Source organism: Colias croceus, chromosome 28, assembly GCF_905220415.1.
Source record: "Colias croceus chromosome 28, ilColCroc2.1".
Taxonomy (NCBI): Eukaryota; Metazoa; Arthropoda; class Insecta; order Lepidoptera; family Pieridae; genus Colias; species Colias croceus.
This window is the reverse complement of record NC_059564.1, coordinates 5,609,965-5,634,444: the sequence shown is the minus strand read 5'-3', so window position 1 is coordinate 5,634,444 and position 24,480 is coordinate 5,609,965. Positions and strand designations below refer to the sequence as shown.

The following is a 24,480-nucleotide window of genomic DNA, read 5'->3' as shown; positions in this document are numbered from 1 at the left end:
TATTGTTATATGTTGCAGTCAGCTGGTGGAATTTGCTATTTGATTGAATGGCTAGCGTCTTTATTGAATGATGATATTTATCTGAATGACTAAAGGATAATTTTCAATTTGTTGAAAGTAACGTTAAACGTTTTGACTGAACGTAATTTAGCATAGTCGTTGGTTTGAAAAAAGGTTGTGTTAGGCTCGGTTGTATTTTTAACTACACAGGAATAGGAGCTCCGCAAGGTTCCGTCCGTCCGCGTCGTCTCGCAATCGTCTTGTGGACGTTTGGAAAAAGTAAATTCTGTCGTCATCCAATTAACGCGATAGTCGTTCAATCAAATAGCGGATTCAATCAGATGACTGCGACATACATATTATGTTGTTTTTATTTTATTTTTAATCTCATCCGGCCGTCTTCCGCGTCCGCGATGTTTACGCGGCTCGCTTTGTGTGTGACAGATGAGTGCGAACTCGAACTCAAACTCAACTGTAATGTGTTCTGTAATTTTAATTAATATTATCTCTATTAATTGCAGGTGGCAAACGAGCCCGCACCGCAAACGCACACGCCCGCGTGACTCCACCGGCCGCCGGACGAGCGGAGTCGGCTGATTGACACTGTATGTGTTAATGTACATAACATTGTAATAAAAAAAAAATATCTAAAAATATTTCGCAATCAAAGCCGCGTCGGGAAACTAGTAATAGTAGTAGTACCAGGTTTTTGAAGTTATACTTCTTTTTGAGTGAATTTTTACGATGAAAAGCGCGCACACCGACATCTAAATTTAACAGCATGAAGTTAGTTCTAGGTGGTATGAAAATTGATAACTATGTTCAAGTTGTATATTCTAGTATTTTTTTCCATACGCCAAAGAAGTATAACTTCTAACGCGTGTAGGTACATAAGTACATACACTCTTTTTTTATATTAGGTACATATTTATGGAACAGCTAGCAGGCTTATTTTTATGTTTCGTGGAATTAATAATTATTATTTTGTAAGTATTATATATTATAATAATCGAAAGGCAAGAAATATTTATTTGGCCCACGGCCATTGTCTGATCACCTTTTATAACAAAGGAAAATCGATCACCATAACAAATGTTAAACATACAACTATGTATCCAATAATGAAGTTATTTACAATGTATATATTTATTTCAGAAAACAAAAACCCATCGCCAAAGACACCACTCGTTCAGCGGTCCCAGCGGGGACGGTCCCCGGCTGCAGCCAGCTCGCACAGCTACTATACACAGGTGGGTTGCATCGGAAATGATACAGCAGTTTTGTATAAATATAGTGATATAAATGAAATGAAATGAAATGAAATGAAAATACGTTTATTTTGCATACATACCAAAAATACAAAAAAAAGAAACAAGAAACTTAAATCTAACTTAAATATAATGTATTCCACAATAGGCCTGCCACTCAGTGCAATACACTGATTTTCAGTGGTTGTCTTAGGATGCCTTGCTGACAGTGGATGTATTATTGCTCAAACTGCAGTGAAAAGTTATTTAAAAAAAAAAAACACACACACACACATTTAACTAAATTAGGTTGGATTACTTCAATACTAAAAATTTTTAGATTGCTGACAAATTTTGTGTTTTAACTGAGGATTTATTAGTTAGAAAATGCAACTTGAGGAGCTTTTGCACCACAAAATGCAGGATATTTTTGTGTTATAAAACGATAGAGCAGATAGAGCAGTTTCTACACAAAGGAGCAGGCAAGAAACGCTGTAGTTGTTTTTAAATCATATAAATGTAATATTTTACATAATAATGATGGCAGAGAACTGTCCTGTGGTTCTTAAGCCAACGGCATTTCGTGAACGTTCGTTTCACCCACGGCCACGTTCAAATCACAACGATACTGGAGTTTTCACTTCAAAATTTCGACGACATTGTTTAATTACGACAATCTCTATGATGATAAAATGTAAAAATTTTATTTCTCCCTTGTTCCAGACCCACATCGCTATCCAAAATGTCATCCCTATCGCTCAAGATCTCGATAGAGGGTGGCAAGGTGGTGAAGACGATACAGTTCGACCCGACGAGCACCGTGTACGACGCGTGCCGCATCATACGCGAGAAGATCCTGGAGGCGAACACTAGCGATGGTATGTTTCACTTATTAGGTGTCCAAATCACAAAAGGAAAAAGAAACGACGTGTGGCACTCGGGGACTGCCGCGGTAAAGCTATTGCATGCTATGCCTTCAAGCCACACCTCCGCCCGTCCCCGTGGGGAGCGTGAGGTTTTTTTCGTTACGGAATTTCTCGATTCGGTCCCCGCGCTCAAGGCCCGCGATAGAAGCGATGCAATAGCTTAAAAAAGGAACTCTTAGGTTCGGCAAACGGGCCACGAAAAATAGCACAATCTATTGAATAATCGATCCAGTCAGCAGAGGTCGTCATGTAAGAACTAGCGCTCCGCGGTTTCACCCGCATTGCTCCGCTCCTGTTGGTCTTAGCGTGATGATATATAGCCTTCCTCGATAAATGGGCTATCTAACACCGAAAGAATTTTTCAAATCGGACCAGTAGTTCCCGAGATTAGCGTGTTCAAACAAACAAACTCTTCAGCTTTATAATATTAGTATAGATTGCTTGGAACATATAATTGTGACTATCAAATAATAATTTTGTGACTATAAACTGAAATGTAACCTAGCCTATCTTTGAAGTTAGTTAAAACACCACACGGGATGCAAATCAAATTTAAAATCGGTTCAGAAGTTTTGGAGTTTATTGCGGATAAAAAAAGTGACACGTACTTTTAATAGGCCATCCACACGTCTGCAGAACAACGTGACAAACAACGAACACATAGGGACAGCACTATACGAAGAAAAGAGATGTACTTATTTCTTTCTCGCTTCTCTGTATAGCGACGTCCCTATGTGTTCGTTGTTTGTCACGTTGTTCGGCAGACGTGTGGATGGCCTATATTATAAGAAGACTATACTTACTCAGAAAAACTTATGTTTTTAAAAAGAAGAATTATATTTTCCCTTCCACAAGTTTTGTAAGCAATTGTTCTTTTCCCTACAGCAAAAGAGTACGGCCTCTTCCTCGCCTCCGAGGAGGACAACAAGAAAGGCATCTGGCTGGAGGCCTCTAGAAGCCTCGACTACTACATGCTCAGGAACGGGGATCTGCTCGAGTATAATAAGAAGACGAGGAACCTGAGGGTCCGGATGTTGGATGGTTAGTGGATTTTGTATAATATGTTTAACGAAATATGTTTGTTTTCAGAGTATTTGATATAAGTAAAAAGTTTCACACTAAATGAAAGCAAATAACCATCGAGTGACCACAGAAAATGTTATGTTGCATTTTTTTGGTCGCATTTTTTAAGAGAAATTTAATGGAAACGAAACATGATGTTCATTACATCATGATCACAATATGATGATCGTCATAAGTAGGAATAAGAAAGTGCCTGTGTATATATTTGACTAGATAAAAAATATACCGGCCGAATTGATAACCTCCTCCTTTTTTTGAAGTCGGTTAAAATAGCAAAACATCTTCCTTTTTTCGTTAATAATTTCCACAAAGAAAAATATTTTGACGTCTGTGTTTTTAATTTTGTGAATTGTTTATAACCTCTGTATTTAAAAAAAGCCAAAAATGCGGGTGAATTTGCAAGCATTTTTTATCTAGTTTTGATTTAAATGTAGGTAAGCTAAAATATTTGTTCAGGTACGGTGAAGACACTGCTAGTTGATGACAGTCAAGTGGTAGCGAACCTCATGGTGGTGATTTGCACTAAGATTGGTATCACCAACTATGATGAATATGGATTGGTGAGTTTTATAATATGTATTTCTGTTTAGTTAAGCGCTGATTTTTCAATCCTTGGTTAAAACTTATTTATATATTCAATAATGTATTAGACTACCCTTTCAAAAATGTATTCTAATTGTCTGTATTTGACAGTTTACAGGTGACATTTTAAAATGTTCGTGTAATAGTGTAGAGATTGTACCTAGTTAAGTATTTGTGATTAAACGTATTTTCTTTCTTCTTTCTTTCTTCTTCTAATACTTTATTGGACGGTTAAATTTTAACCAAGGATTGTAAAATCGGCCCTTGTTGGGTTAAATTGTTTGGAATAGTCATGTGTGTAAGGGGATACTATGGTATAATGGTTGCGCTATTAATTTAGTTTTTCATACGTGAAATACGAAATTACTAGGCTTTGACTTTAGAATTTATGTCATAAATCAAATAAATGTACAATAAGAATAAATCCTGTCTACAAAATTCTGCAAAATAAATAGAAAGACATGATTATCATAGGTATAGTTATCATTTGTATTTATAGTAGCTGGAATAGGAATGTAAAAGTTCGGCTTTGTAAAATTTACAAGTATACAGTTATAATTGTCTTAAAAATTCAAAAAATTCAAAAATTCAAATTAATTTATTTGCCAAAAAACATGGTATACATAGATATCCCACACATTTTACAATATACAGGGTGTCCCACTATTGGTATACTAAGCGCAAAGAGACTTGTAGTTTTGCATACACTGATCACATAAAAAATACTTAAACAACAAAATAACTTCAAAAATGTTTTGCTAAATTTTTCCTGAAAATCCATGTTTTCTTCTCTAGCTTCGCGCAGCCGGCATATACCGCTTCTATGTGAGCATTTTGTCTTATGAAAACATAATCTTAAACGATAGGTCACGTGCGGGTGGCAAAGTTGGGCGGGTTGCTTGTTATGGGTGTACACATAGAGTTTTAAGAATTCATCTATTTGAAAAAAAAAGGCGTCTGGAATTTTATAAGTATTTTTTACGTACTCAGCGTATGCAAAATTATAACCTCCTTTGAGCTTAGTGTACCAACAGTGGGACAGCCTATATAATTAGTCAATTCTATCCCATACATTACCTCGTGTTATTCATCAATTCATATTATTCATTCATTCACACAGGTACGCGAGGAACAGAAGGAAGAGGCGGATCCGTGTGAAAAGCCTAACTACGGCACGTTAACATTGCGCAGACGACACCACGAAAAAGAGAGGGATGCTAAAATGGACCAGTTGAGGAAGAAACTGAGGACTGATGATGAAGGTATGTATATATAAGAAGAAAGAAAATATTGTCAACTAGCTAACCGCCCGCGCCCTCGCCCCCTTTGTCTAAAACCTAATAAATTACTAAAACCTTCCTCTTGAATCTATCTATCTATTAAAAAAACCGCATCAAAATCCGTTGCGTAGTTTGAAAGATTTAAGCATACAAAAGGACCTTTTTTTCTGCCCACGCTTCTCTTAAGCGGACAGGGAGAAGCGTGTTTTTAATTTTGACTTGATTTTGACCCACTTTAAGCCGCCAGATTCAATTCAAACTTTGTACCCATAACAAGGATGGGTGACAATACAATTTCATGAGTTTTAGTGCGTCTTTTTAGCTTTTTTTTTAATATATATTTTTTTTACAGTAAACTGGGTGGAGCCATCAAAAACGCTGCGCGAACAGGGCATAGACGTCACAGAAACTCTTTTACTACGTCGCAAGCTGTTCTTCTCGGACCGCAACGTGGACTCGCGGGACCCGGTGCAGCTGAACCTGCTGTACGTGCAGGCGCGCGATGCGATACTGGACGGCACGCACCCCGTCACACAGGACAAGGGTCAGTTTGTGGGGCATGAGGGGGTGTATAGTACACATGAGTGAATAGATAGTACATGAGAAAAACCGTCATACAAACACATGAGTAGATAGATAGTACATGAGATTGTACGGAGACAAACCGTCATACAAACACATGAGTAGATCGATAGTACATGTTGTAACTTAGACTTAGACTTAAGTTATTGTTAAGATAAATTTGTGATAATAATTTCAATAAATAGTAATGAAAAAACGGAGAAAAACCGTCATACAAACACATGAGTAGATAAATAGTACACAGGCAAATCTTCATACAACCACATGATTAGAGTACAGAGACATAGCGTCATACAGCCACATGAGTAGATAAATAGTACATAAACAAAAATTGAGAACTTATGAGCATGAACTGTCAAAACGGGACTATTATTTTATGTTGATAGTCCATAAGTCTCGCATAAAAATAAGATAATACACGACAATACATTTATTTAGCAGAATAATCATACTATTACTATATTTTATTGCAGCGTGTGAATTCGCTGGCATCCAGTGTCAGATACAATTTGGTGATCATAGAGAAGATAAACACACGCCTGGTTTCTTGGAGTGAGTAGTCACTAATATTAATAATTCTATTGCTTGAGTATTTTTGATTAAATATGGATTCATATTATATCGCGAATCAATATTGAATTCAATACAGTTAAAAATTACCTAAAAGTTCATAGTGCAGCTGGTCATTCTTAATTATGCCATTTTTATGAACTATTACATAAAATTGCCTAGAATTTCGCAATGTAACTAGTAATTCTTTATTATGCCGTTTTTATGAACTACAGCATAATTTTGCGAGCAAATACGCTTCAATGTTATTTCATTTGAGAACTGATCATATTGCTCAGAGACATGACGAATGAATCGTGATCGATTTTTTTCTATTTTTTATAAATTTATAAATGAAAATGTTTCACAATTGTAAAATCTGAATATTTTAAACAATTTTTTAACCAAACTGATACAGACATAAAAACTTATATTTTTATTTAACAAATCCAACAGCCTAAAAGAATTCCTGCCGGCGTCCTACGTGAAAGTGAAGGGCGTAGAGAAGAAGGTGTTCAAAGAGCACCGCAAGCACACGGGTCTGTCTGAGTTGGACGCTAAAGTGCTCTACACCAAGAGCGCTAGGGACTTGCCCACGTATGGTGTGGCTTTCTTTTTGGTTAAGGTGCGTATTTTGATGTACAATTTATGGTAATACTAGTTTTCAGACAGCGGATCCGCCCGCTTTGTGTAAAACTAAAAAATTTTAACACAAATCGGGCGAAACAACTTTCAACAAAACAAAGAAATTTTCATCGAAAATCACTTAATGAAATAAATTTATTTGCCCATTTATGATTTATAATTAATGTACGACAGACGATCTATTAAAAAAAACCGCATCAAAATCCGTTGCGTATTTTGAAAGATATAGCGAGCTAATTTTAACATTGGTCCTTCGAGCCGGATTTTTGTGAAGTTAAATTAACTTTTTTGTTCTAACTGTGTACGCGTCTGTGCCATAGAATATTGCATCCTTTTTATACTTTTGTGGTTAAATATACCTTTCTTTTTCTCTCTTAACGATATTTAGATTTAAATTTATGATTTTATATTTATAAAGCATTAATTGAATGCCATAAAACCAAAAATATCAAATTCAATATTTAGATTTATATTTTCTCATTTTCTAATTTATACCTATATCACATTGTAAGTCAGTTAATAGTGCGTCTATCCATATATATATGTTACAGTCAAAACCCTGAACCAGTCAATAACGTTATTGACCGGTAAAATCAGTTAATAAGGATATTGACTAAGGGCGTCGGTTAATATCCTTATTAACTGATTTTATCTGATTAAACCAGTTAATAACGTTATTGACTAAGGGCATCGGTCAATATCCTTATTAACTGATTTTAAGTCGAGACATCTAGTCAATATAGGTTTTAACCGACGTGCCCAGTCAAAACTCATAAAAAGTTAAGGACGTTAGTGAAATTATACTAGAAAATCATTTAAAAAGGTTCATAAAACTTTTTAAACTTTTTTATATTTAAGAGTTTTATGTTTGATTAATTAATTCGGGGTATTGTTTGTAAACTGTAACCGCGCGAGAATACGTGCCCCAAAATATTTTTGAAGATGGCAATTGTGTTTTAATAACAACTAGGTTTCCGCCCGCAGCTTCGCCCGCGCAGTCAAAGAAAAACCGCATAGTTCCCGTTCCCGTGGGATTTCCGGGATTGCGTTAGTTTCTGATTTGACGGAGTGACCTGCAGGTGTACTTCGAAGACTGCTACTGGATCTAATAGACGAGTAGAGCTAGGAATGCCGAGTTTGGACTCGTTTTGTTAGTTATGTCGAGACCTTACCTCCGGACTTGATGGAATGATCTGCAGGGGTACTTCGAAGACTGCTACTGGAACTATTATACGAGTAGAGCTATGTGTGCCGAGTTTGGGCTCGTTTTGTTAGTTACGTTGAGACCTTACCTCCGGAATTGATGGAATGACCTTCAGGTGTACTTCGAAGACTGCTACTGGAACTATTATACGAGTAGAGCTAGGTGTGCCGAGTTTGGGCTCGTTTTGTTAGTTATGTTGAGACCTTACCTCCGGACTTGATGGAGTGACCTGCAGGTGTACTTCGAAGACTGCTACTGGAACTAATAGACGAGTAGAGCTAGGTGTGCCGAGTTTGGGATCGTTTTGTTAGTTACGTTTAGACCTTACCTCCGGACTTGATGGAGTGACCTGCAGGTGTACTTCGAAGACTGCTACTGGAACTAATAGACGAGTAGAGCTAGGTGTGCTTAGTTTGGGCTTGTTTTGTTAGTTACGTTGAGACCTTACCTCCTGACTTGATGGAGTGACCTGCAGGTGTATTTCGAAGACTGCTACTGGAACTAATAGACGAGTAGAGCAAGGTGTGCGGTGTGCCGAGTTTGGGCTCGTTTTGTTAGTTACGTTGAGACCTTACCTCCGGACTTGACGGAGTGACCTGCAGGTTTACTTCGAAGACTGCTACTGGAACTAATAGACGAGTAGAGCTATGTGTGCCGAGTTTGGGCTCGTTTTGTTAGTTACGTTGAGACCTTACCTCCGGAATTGATGGAATGACCTGCAGGTGTACTTCGAAGACTGCTACTGGAACTATTATACGATTAGAGCTAGGTGTGCCGAGTTTGGGTTCGTTTTGTTAGTTACGTTGAGACCTTACCTCCGAACTTGATGGAGTGACCTGCAGGTGTACTTCGAAGACTGCTACTGGAACTATTATACAAGTAGAGCTAGTACGTTTTGTTAGTACCTGCTGGTCACTCCATCAAGTCTGGAGGTAAGGTCTCAACATAACTAACAAAACGTGTCAGACGTGTCTAACAGACGTGTCTAACAGACGTGTCTAACAGATGAAAAAATTATGTCGAGACATAATTTTTTCATCTGTTAAATCGTGTGCTGGCCTCCGATGCCACAATTGACATTTTTGCTAGTAGTATTAATACTGTCCTAGACCTCTGTATCAGGTACTTGGATGCACATTGAATGTAACTCCATTTTGTTTGTATTTTTGTTAACATATTGTTACTAAATTCTATGTATGCTTTGGTATTATTACTGTAAATACAAAGAATGATTCTGTGTCAATAAATAAATAAATAAATAAATAACTAACAAAACGAGCCCAAACTCGGCACACCTAGCTCTACTCGTCTATTAGTTCCAGTAGCAGTCTTCGAAGTACACCTGCAGGTCACTCCATCAAGTCCGGAGGTAAGGTCTCAACATAACTAACAAAACGAGCCCAAACTCGGCACACCTAGCTCTACTCGTATAATACGTGGGCCACACTGAAAGTTTTGCGTAACTAATAAACAAAACAATTTATTTGTCCAATATTATATTTACTACTTTTTAAAGTATTCTCCGCTACATTTAAAACACTTTTTCATCCGTTCAAACCATTTCTGGAAACATGAGGACCATTGGTCCGAGGGTATGTTTTCTGCGTGCTGTTTGAAAGCAACCACGGCCTCTTCTGGCCTCGTAAATGTCGAACCACTCATTGAATCATAGATTTTTGGGAAAAGGAAGAAATCGCAAGGTGCTAGGTTAGGACTGCGTGCGGCATGAGTCACGTGCTCTATGTTTTCAGTAGCCAAAAATGACTTTGTTTTGTTCGCGGTGTGCGCCGAAGCACTGTCATGGTGCAACAAGATGCGACTTCTAGGTCGCTTTTCTCTTATTTTTTCTAAGACATTGGGCAAAAAAATAGTGGTGTACCACTCGGCATTAACAGTCTTTTGTTACTCAAGTGGGATAGTGCAGACAGGATTCGTCTTAGAGAAAAATAATGCAATCATTTGTTTGCCAACCCTTCTCGCCTGCCTCTATTTGGTTGGTTTGCTGTCACTTTCAAACACCCACAAAGAATATTGGTGTTTTCTTTCTGGAATATAACCATATATACATATTTCATATCCTGTCACGATATTATACACGGCATTAGAATGTCCGTAATTGTACTTTAATAGCATTTCTTAACACCAATCTACTCGATGTCGTTTTTGTTCTGGAGTGAGTTTGGGAGCAATTCACCGGCAACCAATCTTCCTAACTTTGAAATGTTCATGTAAAATTTTCTGAATTTGTCTCATACCAATCCCCAAATGTCCTCGAATATCCTAATAAGTGATATGGCAATTTTCTTAAATTAGTCGTCTGATGGTAGCCATATTTTCCTCCGTGATCGCAGTTGAGGGTCGACCTTCACGAATTTCATCATGAAGAGAAACACGGCCGCGATGAAATTCAGCATATCAATGCCTTACAGTGCTCAAATAAGGTGCTTCCCTCCCAAAAGTATTTTGAAGGCGAGCAGTGCAAGCTTTCGGAGAGAGCGAACTTTTAAAATCATCAAAAATCATCGCCCTAAAATTGTTTCGTGTTAGTTCCGTTTTTGCTACGGACAACGAACTTCAACTTGAGATTAAAAAAAATTGACACGAGCTTCCAGCCAAATTTTTTTTTCCTCAACTTATGAGACTTCATAGGTTAAAAAAATATAACATTCAAAATTCAAACATTTATGGGTGGCTAGAAACGCAAAACTTTTAGTGTGCACTAGGTAGTTCCAGTAGCAGTCTTCGAAGTACACCTGCAGGTCACTCCGTCAAATAGGAAACTAACGCAATCCCGGAAATCCCACGGGAACGGGAACTATGCGGTTTTTCTTTAACTGCGCGGGCGAAGCTGCGGGCGGAAACCTAGTTGTTATTAAAACACAATTGCCATCTTCAAAAATATTTTGGGGCACGTATTCTCGCGCGGTTACAGTTTACAAACAATACCCCGAATTAATTAATAAAACATAAAACTCTTAAATATAAAAAAGTTTAAAAAGTTTTATGAACCTTTTTAAATGATTTTCTAGTATAATTTCACTAACGTCCTTAACTTTTTATGAGTTTTGACTGGGCACATCGGTTAGAACCTATATTGACTAGATGTCTCGACTTAAAATCAGTTAATAAGGATATTGACCGATGCCCTTAGTCAATAACGTTATTAACTGGTTTAATCAGATAAAATCAGTTAATAAGGATATTAACCGACGCCCTTAGTCAATATCCTTATTAACTGATTTTACCGGTCAATAACGTTATTGACTGGTTCAGGGTTTTGACTGTAACATATATATGTTTGCTATATTAAATCCAATTTTCCTATGAAATACAAACTTAAACATTTATTTATTCAATGAGACTTCTTCGAGAAGCACTTTTGAAACGTCATTACATATTTTAACATTTACCACCGATTCGGAAACCAGTATCTACGGAGAAGAACCGGCAAGAAACTCCATAGTTGCTCTTTTTAATCATGTCAGTATTACAATTTAATTTTACAAAATATGTAACTGTATATTATCATATCTCCAGGAGAAAATGAAAGGCAAGAACAAGCTAGTGCCACGCCTACTGGGCGTCACCAAAGACTCAGTGTTGCGTCTGGACGAACGCACCAAAGAAACGTTACAAACATGGCCGCTTACCACTGTGCGGAGATGGTGTGCTAGTCCCAACACTTTTACATTGGATTTCGGTGATTATAGGTATGTTACAGTCGATAAAATCTGATTTCGTTTACTATTCAACTTAAACTCAATTTATTAAGATTTCATCTAGAAACACTTTTGAATTGTCATAACATAGTTTAACATTTTACCACTCGTTCGGAAAGTAGTGTCTACAAAGAAGAACTGGCAAGATACTCTGTAGTTACTCTTTTAAAATCACTGGAGATAATGCAGGAGATATCTATCTCCTGTATTATCACCAGACAAAAAAAATCACATCATAAAGGTACCGTTGCAACAACAAAGACACGTGAATAAACATAATTTACTTTTAGATGTTATATTCGGGCTACAGTATTATCTTTAAAAGACAATAACTTGGTTACAATATTGAGTAAAAATTTTCGCATAATAAAAAATTAACATTTCCTTGTTCCATATGCACTACTACAAACTTTTTTCCGTTTGGCTGCGTTGTAAAAATTTTCATTAATATGTATTTAATAATAATAATTATTCTTTTCTCCTCTACAGTGATCAATACTACTCCGTGCAAACAACGGAAGCGGAACAGATACTACAAGTGATAGCCGGATACATAGACATAATAGTGCGCAGGCGCAGAGCAGCTGATCACCTCGGTAGAGATGGTAACGAGGGCTCTGCGCTGTTGGAGGACTCGGTGTCGCCTTCCAAGTGAGTGTAGACAGACAGACAGATACAAACACAAAATACATACACAAACATATTAAATTGTTGAGCACCAAAAAAAAAATGTGTGCGTGTACTAGTGTACAGACGTAAGAAGTGAAACTTCTTTATGACCTTATTTTTCAAAAAACAATTTATTATATGCAACTTTACAGAAATACGTCGAATCACGCGTGGTAGGGATAAGAAAAAGATGGCGCGTAACGGAAAAATATCACGCGTAACGAAATAATGTTGCACTAAATTTTTTTCCAACCCCGATAAAGAAGTTTCACTTCAATAAAAGATGGATACACAACGGACTACAAATACAATAAAATAAAACAAATAAACGCAAAAGCACGCTTTGATGAATTCCACACACATGCTAATTCATTTACAAACAGACAAATAGACACAATTGGATTTATAAAAACGAATTATGATTTCAATTTTATTGTCAGCCAAGTCCCTTGAACATTTACTCCTATATTTTCGAACTTATAGTCGAGCCAATTTAATAGGCAACATTTGACGTCTATCAATTTTATCTTCGAAGAGAGGTAACCTGCTTAAAAACATCGATTAAAGTGTATTAATCGATACGGATTTTAAACATTTGTCAATCGAATTTATTAATTTATGATGATTTTTATTCACAAGTAATCAATGCATTCGATTCTAGATGTCAGATTTCGATTTTTAGAGTAACGTCTCTGGTATTTAAAAAGAAAAAAGGTTTATTGACACAAAATTGTAGCGACGTCAGTTCTTCAATTCAGAAATTGTTTATTATGTTTAGGATGGTTTATCAGTAAAATGAAATCTTAAAATTACTTGTATCGGTCATTATTATTATAAATATGTAATCGTAATTGAAAAAAGTTAAGCAAATGTGCAGTTCTAACAAAACGAAATATCATGTTATTCTATGTCGTCGTTACTAGGTTACGTTGTTGAATTTTGTTGAACTGTCAAATGTTGCCTATTAAAATGGCTCTACTATAGTTATGAAATACACAAAAAATAAAATACATTTTCATTGTAAAAATATATATTTCCAGGGCAAATATAATACAACACGACACGTTCAAATCGGGCAAAGTGAACACCGAATCCGTAGCAAAGCCGGCCGTGCTCCGGCCTGGGGCAGAAGGTATGTGGTAGAAAATGATAGATTTATTATGGAAAATGGTAGAAAGTGTGTGAAGTACGGTAGGTTGTAGTAGAAATTGTAGGGATAATAGTAGAAAGTTTGTGTGACGTATGTGGTGGATGGTGTATGGTAGGATGTGTGTTCGGCTTTAGCGTGTAACGGAAATGCAATTTTTCAACAATTTGTTTTTATGGAAAGTCGTCTTTACAATTTTTTTAATACAATAAGTATGAGTATGATAAACTAGCTGTGCCGCGCGGTTTCACCCGGATTGCTTCGCTGTTGTTGGTCTTAGCATGATGATATATAGCCTTAGCCTTCCTCGATAAATGGGCTATCCAACACCCAAAGAATTTTTCAAATCGGATCAGTATTTCCTGAGATTAGCGCGTTCAAACAAACAAACTTCAGCTTTATAATATTAGTATAGATTTGATGTGTTTCTGAAGAATTGCGTTTGTAATGTTACACGTTGTATAAAATTGTCAAACTATTATTACATATTTGTTTTATATAAGCTTGCAATAAGCTATTTTTTTTTCTTTTTTCTATAAATTCTGTTGATCTATGAACACTTTGTAAATGAAGCACAATATACAAGTAGATTGAATTATTGAAACTGTATAAACCGCTGTGTACAGAATTTGTATATCAGATATATTTTATTAAGCTTTGATATATTTTGAGTAAAAATTTAGGGCTTGTTTTGTTTTGCGAAGTTCCAAACTCCTTGAGGACACAATATATTGTCATATTATAATGTGATCCAACCTGAAATAGATAGATTCAACTACACATTGTGACAATTTTAAATTCACAAGAATTTATAATATCAGTTGTTGGTTTATTAAATTTATATTTTTATTGATGTGCAAAGTATACGACTTATCTTTGCTATGTCGTATTTTACACAGAGATAGTTTGATCGCGTTATATGGCAATATACGTATAGAGAGTACCTATATTCAAGCAATAAGTGACTCTATTACATACAGCATACAAGCCAAGTCGTATAATCTTCACCTTTAAATATTGCCAAGCAATCAATGACTTTATTTTGTACCTCATAAGCGCTAAGTCGTATAATATGTATATGTAAATATTGCCATACAAAAAGTGGCTTTATTGCAATATGGCGTAGGTACAAACTCGTACAGTTCATACTTATACATATTGCCAAGCAACAAATGACTCTATTACATACAGCATACGAGCCAAGTCGTATAATCTACACCTATAAATATTGCCAAGCAATCAATGACTTTATTATGTACGGCATAAGAGACGGCGAAATCGTATAGTAAATACTTATAAACATTGCCAAACAACAATTGACCCTATTGCCATACCGCGTAGGTGCAAAATCGTTCGCGGTCGGGCACATGACGGGCGCGCAGCAGACCACCGTCTCTGGCCAAGTGATCACCGGCCACACGCCGCCCGCTGTTAGTATTTATAGTGTTTTTTGTTTGTCTGTTTGCTTTTTGTTTGTCTGTTTGTGCATGTGTAGGTGGGGATCGGCTGCGTAGGTATTTAATGTTTAAGGGGGTGGAGGTGAAAATAAATGGAAACAAAGAGATAAATTGAAGGAGGGAGGGATCTAGAAATTAATGGTTTTTGTTAGATGTGAAATTTTAGAGGGGGTTAAACTACAATTTTGTTGATAAATTATAGACGAGAGAGACTTAGGATACTTTTTGGGTAACATAGACAAATGAAATTGAAATAATTATGAAATAATAATGATAGTAACATTTATTTTCACCACCATATTTTGTATCATACAATTAGCTTTATATTTACGCTTTTGTGTTGCCATCGCTTTATCATTTTTTGCATACTTATTGTACTAATCTAAAAATATATGTGTTGAAACTTAATATAATTTTGAATTTCATAACTTACTAATTTTAACATGTAAACCCATATGTGTTTCAATAAATTAGTGTTTTAATACGTAACTAACATTGCATCAAATAATCTATCATCATTGTCTTGCCATACGTAAGCTACTAACCATTACTAAACGACTAACTAAATGTGTGTGTGTGTAACTAATGTGTATGTATTCTGTTCACGCACACTAACATGGATTCATCAGCGTTAGATGTCGTCTGTGTAGGTACCTGATGTTATTATTTACTTATTTATCTGTTGTTTTATTGAAAATAACTCTTTTTGACAGTTAACCAAAACATTGAACTTAATTTGCATAAAGTTTCTTTCGAGTGTAATTTTTTTATGCGAATTTTCTAGATCTCACAAAAATTAATAACCTTGATTGTTTAAATGGCAAAGTATTTTCAATGAAACAACAAGAATATCTTATTTGAACTATACTAATATAATGTCTTTTTGTGGGTATTAATTAAAACAAAAAATATTCTGGGCTGAAGTATAGTTTTGTTGAATATTATGTCTATAACAATGGCGTCCACTGAAAATCAGTGTAGATTATGCAATACTAAACTGAATTAAGAATATTTTTCATATTTTTGTAGGGCTCTCGAAAGTTGAGCACGCGATTTTATACAATAATTGTGATTTAAGTCATATTAAATCAATATTCCTACTTACAAAACATTGACTTAGAAGTAAAGATTTAGAAAAAATGCTCTCTTGATTTTTTAAACAACAAAACTGTACTCCAACCTACACTACAACAACGACAAATAAAACAACACACACCTTACAGGCATCGCAAGTGCAACAGACGAGAGTCACATCGATATTGAGCGAGCCGCAGAGAGCTCTGCTATCGACTATCACGAGTGGCAGAGAAGTTATCAAGCAGACGGAAGAAGGGTTGACAAGAGTATGTATGAGAAAAAGTGACAAACATTTTTTTTTTTTTCAAATTTTGTGTGTGAAGTTTGGTAGGATAGATGAATGTGAATTTTTGAAGTAATACAGGTGACATGGATAATATATTTTAACTAAATATAATTTATTAAGAAATGCATAAAATTCGTTTTAATATTTAATAACTCAGGCCCCGGAATCACAGACACAATAGAAAATCTATTGTTTCGTGGGCAGATCGGGCCGCTGTGGGCTCAATGGGTTAAATCCAATTGGGAAACTATAAATCTATCTACTCACAACCATCATTTAAAACGCCAAAAAATGTAGAATTGACAGAATATTCATTGAAATTGACACTATTACGTGGCAGTAATGTTCAAAATCTATTGCATCATATGAAGACTGTCTAATTAACTCGTAGGCAGAGTTTTGTTTGGGACAATTTTTTGATCGTGATACTGACTTTAATTGTTTAATGTATTTTTTTAAAAGAAGTCTAATTGAATGTTTGAGTTTTTAATTTATATTATTTGTTACACAGGCTTCACTGCCAGCACTAGGCTCAGACGCCGGCTCCGTTCGTTGGAAGACAACTACACTAGATACGAGCAAGCAAGTGGTGACGTCACACATCGCAGCTATGAACGCGGCTACCGCGCAAGTGGTTACGCTTACAGCCGGTACGTAGATTTGAATAGACAGACGGACAAAATTATAATGCTGTTAATATTTTCATATCTTTATAATGTCCGGTTTTTTAGATAAACACTGTTGCAGACAGAAATACTATGTACTGCAAAAAGTTATTCATAGTAAAAACTTATTTATTTTGTCTTTTCAATGTTCATTTATTATTAAAAAAAGCCTAATTCTAACTGCAATGATTGATACAATTTTCAGTATTATTCCAATGGGTCATGTTTTAATACTTTTGGATAGCCCCTTTTACACATGATACGAAATATAATATTGTAATACATTTCTAATATTTTTGAATTAAATATGTCTACCATTTCTTTTATTATTTTCAGGACCTACCGAAGAAGTCGATCACACCGCTGTTGGTGCAGCAATTACGACTATCACCACAAACTTACCTGAAATGACTAAAGGTAAGCAATTTTATTATATATAATATAAATATTTATTTCATTTTAAATTAAGTTCTCATTACAACTTATATTTATTCTATAAGTCATATATTTCTTATAGCATAATTATATTTATCAGTAACCACGATTAATATTTTGAAATTAAAGACTTAATAGAGGATCTTAAACGCGGTTTATTCATTATATGATTAAACCCGACTTTTTAAATCGAAAATCTATTTGAGTGATTTTTCTATTTGCAAAATAATAATTAAAGCATAGAATTCGAATACCGCATCTAAATCGATTTCTTTCTATTCTTAAAAAAAAATCCTTAAAAGCTATTAAAAAACATACACTAATCACCACACTTGATCACCAGGTGTGCAAATGATAGCGGCACTAATGGATGATGATGATAACGGTGATAAGCTGTTGGACGCTACACGCAAACTGTGCAGTGCCTTCACCGATCTGCTGCGAGCCGCCGAGCCGGAGACTAAGGAGGTGAGGATAGACGGACAGACAAACACACACATCACAGATAGACATTTTACTTGAAGTCAAAGATCTTGTTTGAACGCATTTTTCCGAAAGAATTAATAAAATTGGCAGATTTTTTTTATAACTAGCTCGTGTAATCAATAGTGTTTTAAATTTTTTCTGTTGGCTGACTGTACTGACTGATGTAAACTTAATTTATTTTTATTACATCGAATTCTGAAATAAGGTACAACTTAAGGTTACCCCTTCAATTTTTGCTGAAACGATATGAAGTAAAAAAAGACGGGTTGCACTCCAGGAGTGCCGGCAGAAGTGAAAACTTGATTATTAACGTTCAGCATGTTTGATATTTTGGAATGGTATCCGTCTTACGCATGGAATATAAGGGTCGTCTTACGCTTTTTCGATCAGGCCACGTGTCCTGACGCGAGTTTAAGATTTTATACCCAACGCCGCTAAAGAAGTTTTCACTTCAAAAATACATATAAATACTACATTCAAACTTATTTTTTAAATAATTGAACAATATATTCAATCTGTCACAAATTAAATGCCAAACTAAACAATTACATAAAATAAAAACGCTATAATTTCCCTTCCAGCCCCGACAGAACCTACTCAACGCAGCCTCCCGCGTCGGAGAAGCGTCCACAAGCGTTCTGTACACCATCGGCGAAGAAACACCGCAAGACAAGGAGACACAGGTAAACAGACAGACAAACAACACGCCAGACGAACGGCACAAAACAAAAAAGTCGTATCTCTATAGAAAACTCAATTATTGCTACGACAATTTCTATAAAGTCTTCTTCGGTAAGGACAAAAATGATTACGGTGCTGATTTCGATTCGCATGAAAATGTTTTTTATAAAGATAGCGGTGATAAGAAAGATAGCTTTGATGATGATGGTATTTACGAAGATGTTGATACGAGTAAAGACTGGGGTAAAATGCTAGATGTGATACAAGAAGAGTCAGACAGCGATTACTATAGGAGCTTAGAGTATTGTAATGTCACTTTGAAAAGACCGGTCACGTTAAATGACATAAATCGAGCCAAAACACCGCTCGTCGATGATAATAAAAATAATAATATCGATGATATATTGCACGATTGTGAACATTATTTAGGGGATAGTGCAGAAAAGCGTAATTTTAATACAGATAATAAAACGCCGGATTTACACCCGAAAAATATAACGGACAAAATTTACAACTTCAAAAAAGATTTCTCTCACCATGACTATGTTAATATTAATTATAAACCTGATTTGAATACAAACGTTAACTTAGATCGTCGCACAAAAAATGAAATTTTACGCGAAAAATTCTTTCTATCCAACAACACGGATAAAAACGATATAAACGATCAATTCAACAAATTTAACGACAAGAAAATAGAATGCCACAGTATAAAAAATGACGTAACCAAAAAGGGGCCAGATGTAAAAGTTGCCGGTTCTCTAAACATGAAATTGTTCAATTTGGACAAATACAATCGCGTTTTAACAACTACTGAGACGTTCGTAGAAAAAGCTGAAGCTAGTTTCACGAAAAATGAGTTAAATTACAAACGCGATGACTTCGAAAGTTTTATAAAACGTAGCGAGAAATATTACACAAGTGAACATAGGGATAGAACGACCACTGTACAGTTGAATAATTCCAATCCAGTACCGAAAGGGAAAACTGAAATAAGGATATTTTACAATCCTACCTTTTTGGCAACGGACGCAAAACATCGCGGCTTCTGCCAATTTTGTAGGAAACGGTGTCCGCGTACTGAACTCAAATGTTGTACTCAATGCATTTGTTTAGAACTCGAACTGAAAACGGTATTCAAAGAGAATTGGTTGAATATTCTTTTGATTTTGGCGTTGATTTTCGTGTTGTTAGCCATTTTTATACAATGGTTGTTGAGAAAGATCGGTTGTGAGGAAGGTGAAGGTGGTGATGATGATGAGAAATGTTTCGAAATGTTCACTTGGTAGGTGATGTCTATCCGTCACTAAATATCGTTACAATGCATTCCAACTTTTATTGAGAACGGCATAAAAGACATACTCGAATCTTGGCGGCGTTTTAAGACAATATAATAATCTTTAATTTGACAACTTAAAAAGAATAAATATAGGTTTGATTTAACCACACGATAAAGGCACATATAAATAAAATAGTTTATATCTATATGTATAAAAATGAAACCCGTTTTCCTTGGTCACGGCATCACGCGTGAGTTTCTTGAAGTACGAGCCTACGAGGATGGTTCTTATGTAGAGAAGCACGTAAATATGTACTTCGGGCTAAGCCGGGGCGGACCGCTAGTTTGAAATATAATATAAGAAGGTCCTCCTTTCTTAGTATTGTGCGTTTGAAAATAAACCTTAATAATCACAATGACTTAACAATTTTATACTTTAGTTTAATTGTTTTAGAGTTGAATTTAGTATTAACGGTGCGGGTCTATACACTTAATTTTTACTCAGACAATTGTTATTGCCGTCCTTTTCCTTAATTATTTTTACGATTATATTTTCAATTTTTTTTTTGCTTGACACATTTTTTTTTTTGTTTAAAGACACTAGGGAAAAAGACTGCGAAGTATCAATTGATTTTTTTTTTAGTTTTAAGGTGGTATTGCGAGAAATTATTATGAAAAATTATAATTATGATATTGGACTTAATAACGACACTAGTTTGTAATCTAGTCGTTATTTAAGGAGCCATTTTCAACGCTTGCGAGTACTAAAATGATATAATTATTCATATTAAAATGTATAAAGTACATTATATTAAAAATGTTCATAAAATCCTTAAAAAAAATGAAAAAAAATCTGAAGCATTTTTCGGGACTGTATTTTTTTTGTAAATACTTCTAAAAAGTATTCAATTGACTGGGGTAGGGTGTAAATATGAATTCAAAGTACATATTTCATAATATTATTAGAGGCATATTTTAAATAATATTATTACAAGAAAATTAACATTCATAATAACACTAACAAAGAAATAATGTAAAATAAGTAATATATAGAGGCTATTACGTAGTTCAAAATATAAAAAAAAATATATTAATTTTAATACCTACATAATTATGAAGCAAGCGTTGAAATGGTTTCAGTCATTTAGCATTTATTTAGAAGTCTGAATTAAAAAGGAAAAGAATTAGCGCCGATTTTTCAATCCTTGGTTAAAATTTATTCGTCCAATAAAGTATTACACGAACATTTTAAAATGTCACCTGTAAACTGTCTAATACGGACAATTAGAATACATTTTTGAAATGGTAGTCTAATACGTTATTCGATGAATAAGTTTTAACCAAGGATTGAAAAATCAGCCCTTAATATACTGACAATCGAGTTCCTAAATTGGTTAAAAATATATAATTAATATTATTGGTTGAATTTATTCGGTATTATTTGTTATTAATGGCGGCTCTCTTTTTTTTTTGTAGTTTTAAGTTTTTTTTAATTTGGTTGAGGGATTTTATTTTGTATCTACATTTCATCACAATTTTTTACAAATGGCGTAGTATTAGCTTTTAAAGTTCGTCATGTTTTTATTCGTTGTATTATACATCACATATTATTTTGTTAATACGAATTATGCGTTGTTTTCAATATAACAGTTACATAATATATAAGTACATAATGCACAGTTTTGTAACGCACTTAATTAATTTTTAGTAACAGTTTATTATTGGAATAAAACTTAACATTATTTTTTTTATTAATTTCAATTTTCATGACCATTTTTTAATGATCTGACAGGATATTTTTTATCAAGCCACATACAGTTTTATTCCGATGGGAAATTTATTGTTTTATTTACGTTTAAGTTTTTATTTTTTTGCTATTTTTCGATTTATACAAATCTTTATGGTGCGTGTTTATTTGATAACATTTATCTATGGAAATTGGAGAGCAAAATTTTTTCATATATTGTTACTTTATTAAATACTTTTCAGGCAAATGTTGTCAAATAAACACGCGCCACATGTTTGTACTTACAATCTTGCCACCCGTATGTTATTTTTGTTAATACATTTGCTTTTTTTATATTACAATGGACTTTTTATTTTCGACTAACTGTCTGTAAAGTGAATGTAGTGACAAAAATAATTATAAATATTTTATTACTAACCATACCCTGTATATAGTTGTATAAATTGGCTAGAGAATATATTGCCATAGAATAGATAGTGCAGAAGCTCCACAGCAGGTTTGTTTTATTAGTTTAACAGTTTTTTTTAAATAAATATGGAGATGTAAATATGGAGACAAATAACATATTAACTATCCAGATTGATTTTGTAAATATACTCATTTTATTACCAACTAGCTGCGCTCCGCGGTTTCACCCGCGTGGCTCCGCTCCTGTTGGTCTTAGCGTGATGATATATAGCCTATAGCCTTCCTCGATGAATGGGCTATCTAACACTGAAAGAATTTTTCAAATCGGACCAGTAGTTTCTGAGAACGCGCCAAGCGTTCAAACAATCAAACAAACAAACTCTTCAGTTTTATAATATTAGTATAGATAACAATTGATATAATAAGCTTTCTTGACTAAAATTGTATATATCTATTCTGTGGTAATATTCATGGACTATTAGACTAGATAACTTTAGCAACATGTCCAGTTTGTAAAACATTCGATAAATGACTTGAAATAAGGTTTCGATGAAGGCATATATTACAACAGAATATTATGGAGCTTTTAGTAAACTTATAATATATTGAGATGGGAATACAATCGTCTACATACACAAGAATATATTTTGATGAAAAAATATTTTGAATTATAGAGGAAACGAATATAAAAAAGTAGGCAAAAATCAGATCAATATTATGTATTGAAATTAATATAGGGTTTCTAGTAGCACTTTAGAGAAGAACTGCTATAAATTCTGTCACATATTCGCTTACAATGAGTCACCTTGAAAATTTAACTGTCAGCTTTTTACTTAACACTCTAAATTATCATTTAAATTCACAGACTTATAAATACTACTTATTATATTATTGGTATATGAGTGCATATTGATAATTAAAACAGATTTTTCAGATATCTATATAGATTTAAAACGCACACAATATTTACAATTATTTTAGGCTTATACAAATTGACATCATTTACGAAATCGCATCATCACAAGATATCCTGATCTCGCTTGCTTAATTTATTATCAAATTAAAGAAAAATAAATATAAAGCTCAATAGAAAACTCAGCCTAATACACACGTTGGCAGAGTTTTGTTTTGGACAATTTTTTTGCGCGGTCTCGTTGTTCAAACTTTTGTCAGATAGGATGCTTATTGAGCGCCACGCCATAGCGCTGTCACAAAACGACTATGGCCATTCACCAAAGCGCTGGCAGTTTCTTAGGCAGTATATTTACCGCGTAGTTCAACCTAGTTCGGCGTTATAGCGCGGCAGTAAGGCGTGCTATGTGACAAAGCCATTATTTTACATCTATGAAACACCACATCATTTATAATACAGGATATACTCCTCTCGCTGGCCAAAGCGGTGGCCAACACTACAGCAGCGCTAGTGCTAAAAGCTAAGAACGTGGCCGCTCAGTGCCGCGACGAGCAGCCGCTGCAGAACACGATCATAGCGGCCGCTACACACTGTGCGCTAGCTACCAGCCAGCTGGTCGCTTGTGCTAAGGTAATTGTTATTATTTACATTATTTTATTTATATTGTTTTGCCTGAAAAAAATAAACTAGACTTCGTTTGGAAGTGTTTTTGAATCGTCAAAATACAGAAGATAATGTTTTTCTTACATTGTAAGGGGGAAGGGATATAATAGTATTCATTATTTCAGATGAGAAACAATTCTTGGTTATGATTCCTGTTTCTTGGTAGCAGTTGTTTTACAAGAAAACTCGTTCAAAGTGAAAAATAGGTCTTTTATAGCGATGACAACTTAAATTCATTACACTAATTTACAAGTGCAAATTACATGGTCATGTCAAAAAAGTCTTTAACTCGGAAAAAATAAAAAATATTCACTGAAAATTTAACTCAGAAAAATTTTCCCTAAAATAATGAACTAAAACTAGCATATAACTCGACAAACAGGTGGTAGCCCCCACCCTCCACAACCCGGCATGCCGCACGCAGCTGGAGAGCGCGGCCCGCCAGGTGGCGCAAGCTGTGGAGCGGCTCGCCAGCTCGTGCCAGCTCGCGCCCGAAGCTGCGGCGCCGGCGGTCGAGCAGCTGTCTGCTGCTGCACGACGCGTCACCGAGGAGCTGGAGAGATTGTTGGCGCATTGTGAACTGGGTAAGTTGGGATATTGCTGAAGGATCGGCACAAACGGGCCCCCTCCATAAGCCAGCATGCCGCACGCAGCTAAAGGCCCAAGCTGTAGAGCAGCTGTCTGCTGCTGCGCGGCGCGTGACCGAGGAGCTCGAGAGATTGTTGGCGCATTGTGAACTTGGTAAGGATA

General features: G+C 35.1%; 1 protein-coding gene across 1 annotated transcript in view; it reads left to right on the top strand.

The window, feature by feature from the left end:
* Nucleotides 1–24,480, top strand: part of LOC123704091 (talin-2) — an 89,510-nt gene that overhangs the window by 24,190 nt on the left and 40,840 nt on the right. Inside the window, exons 3-22 of the mRNA XM_045652358.1 lie at nt 522–605; nt 1,156–1,250; nt 1,971–2,125; nt 3,059–3,214; nt 3,713–3,816; nt 4,959–5,100; nt 5,471–5,662; nt 6,174–6,252; nt 6,706–6,874; nt 11,636–11,808; nt 12,307–12,468; nt 13,527–13,618; nt 14,975–15,063; nt 16,314–16,433; nt 16,965–17,103; nt 17,455–17,535; nt 17,897–18,021; nt 18,621–18,722; nt 23,527–23,697; nt 24,113–24,314. Coding sequence (XP_045508314.1) covers nt 1,990–2,125; nt 3,059–3,214; nt 3,713–3,816; nt 4,959–5,100; nt 5,471–5,662; nt 6,174–6,252; nt 6,706–6,874; nt 11,636–11,808; nt 12,307–12,468; nt 13,527–13,618; nt 14,975–15,063; nt 16,314–16,433; nt 16,965–17,103; nt 17,455–17,535; nt 17,897–18,021; nt 18,621–18,722; nt 23,527–23,697; nt 24,113–24,314 — 2,434 coding nt within the window. The 5' untranslated portion in view covers nt 522–605; nt 1,156–1,250; nt 1,971–1,989. The remainder of the gene's footprint in view (nt 1–521; nt 606–1,155; nt 1,251–1,970; nt 2,126–3,058; nt 3,215–3,712; nt 3,817–4,958; nt 5,101–5,470; nt 5,663–6,173; nt 6,253–6,705; nt 6,875–11,635; nt 11,809–12,306; nt 12,469–13,526; nt 13,619–14,974; nt 15,064–16,313; nt 16,434–16,964; nt 17,104–17,454; nt 17,536–17,896; nt 18,022–18,620; nt 18,723–23,526; nt 23,698–24,112; nt 24,315–24,480) is intronic.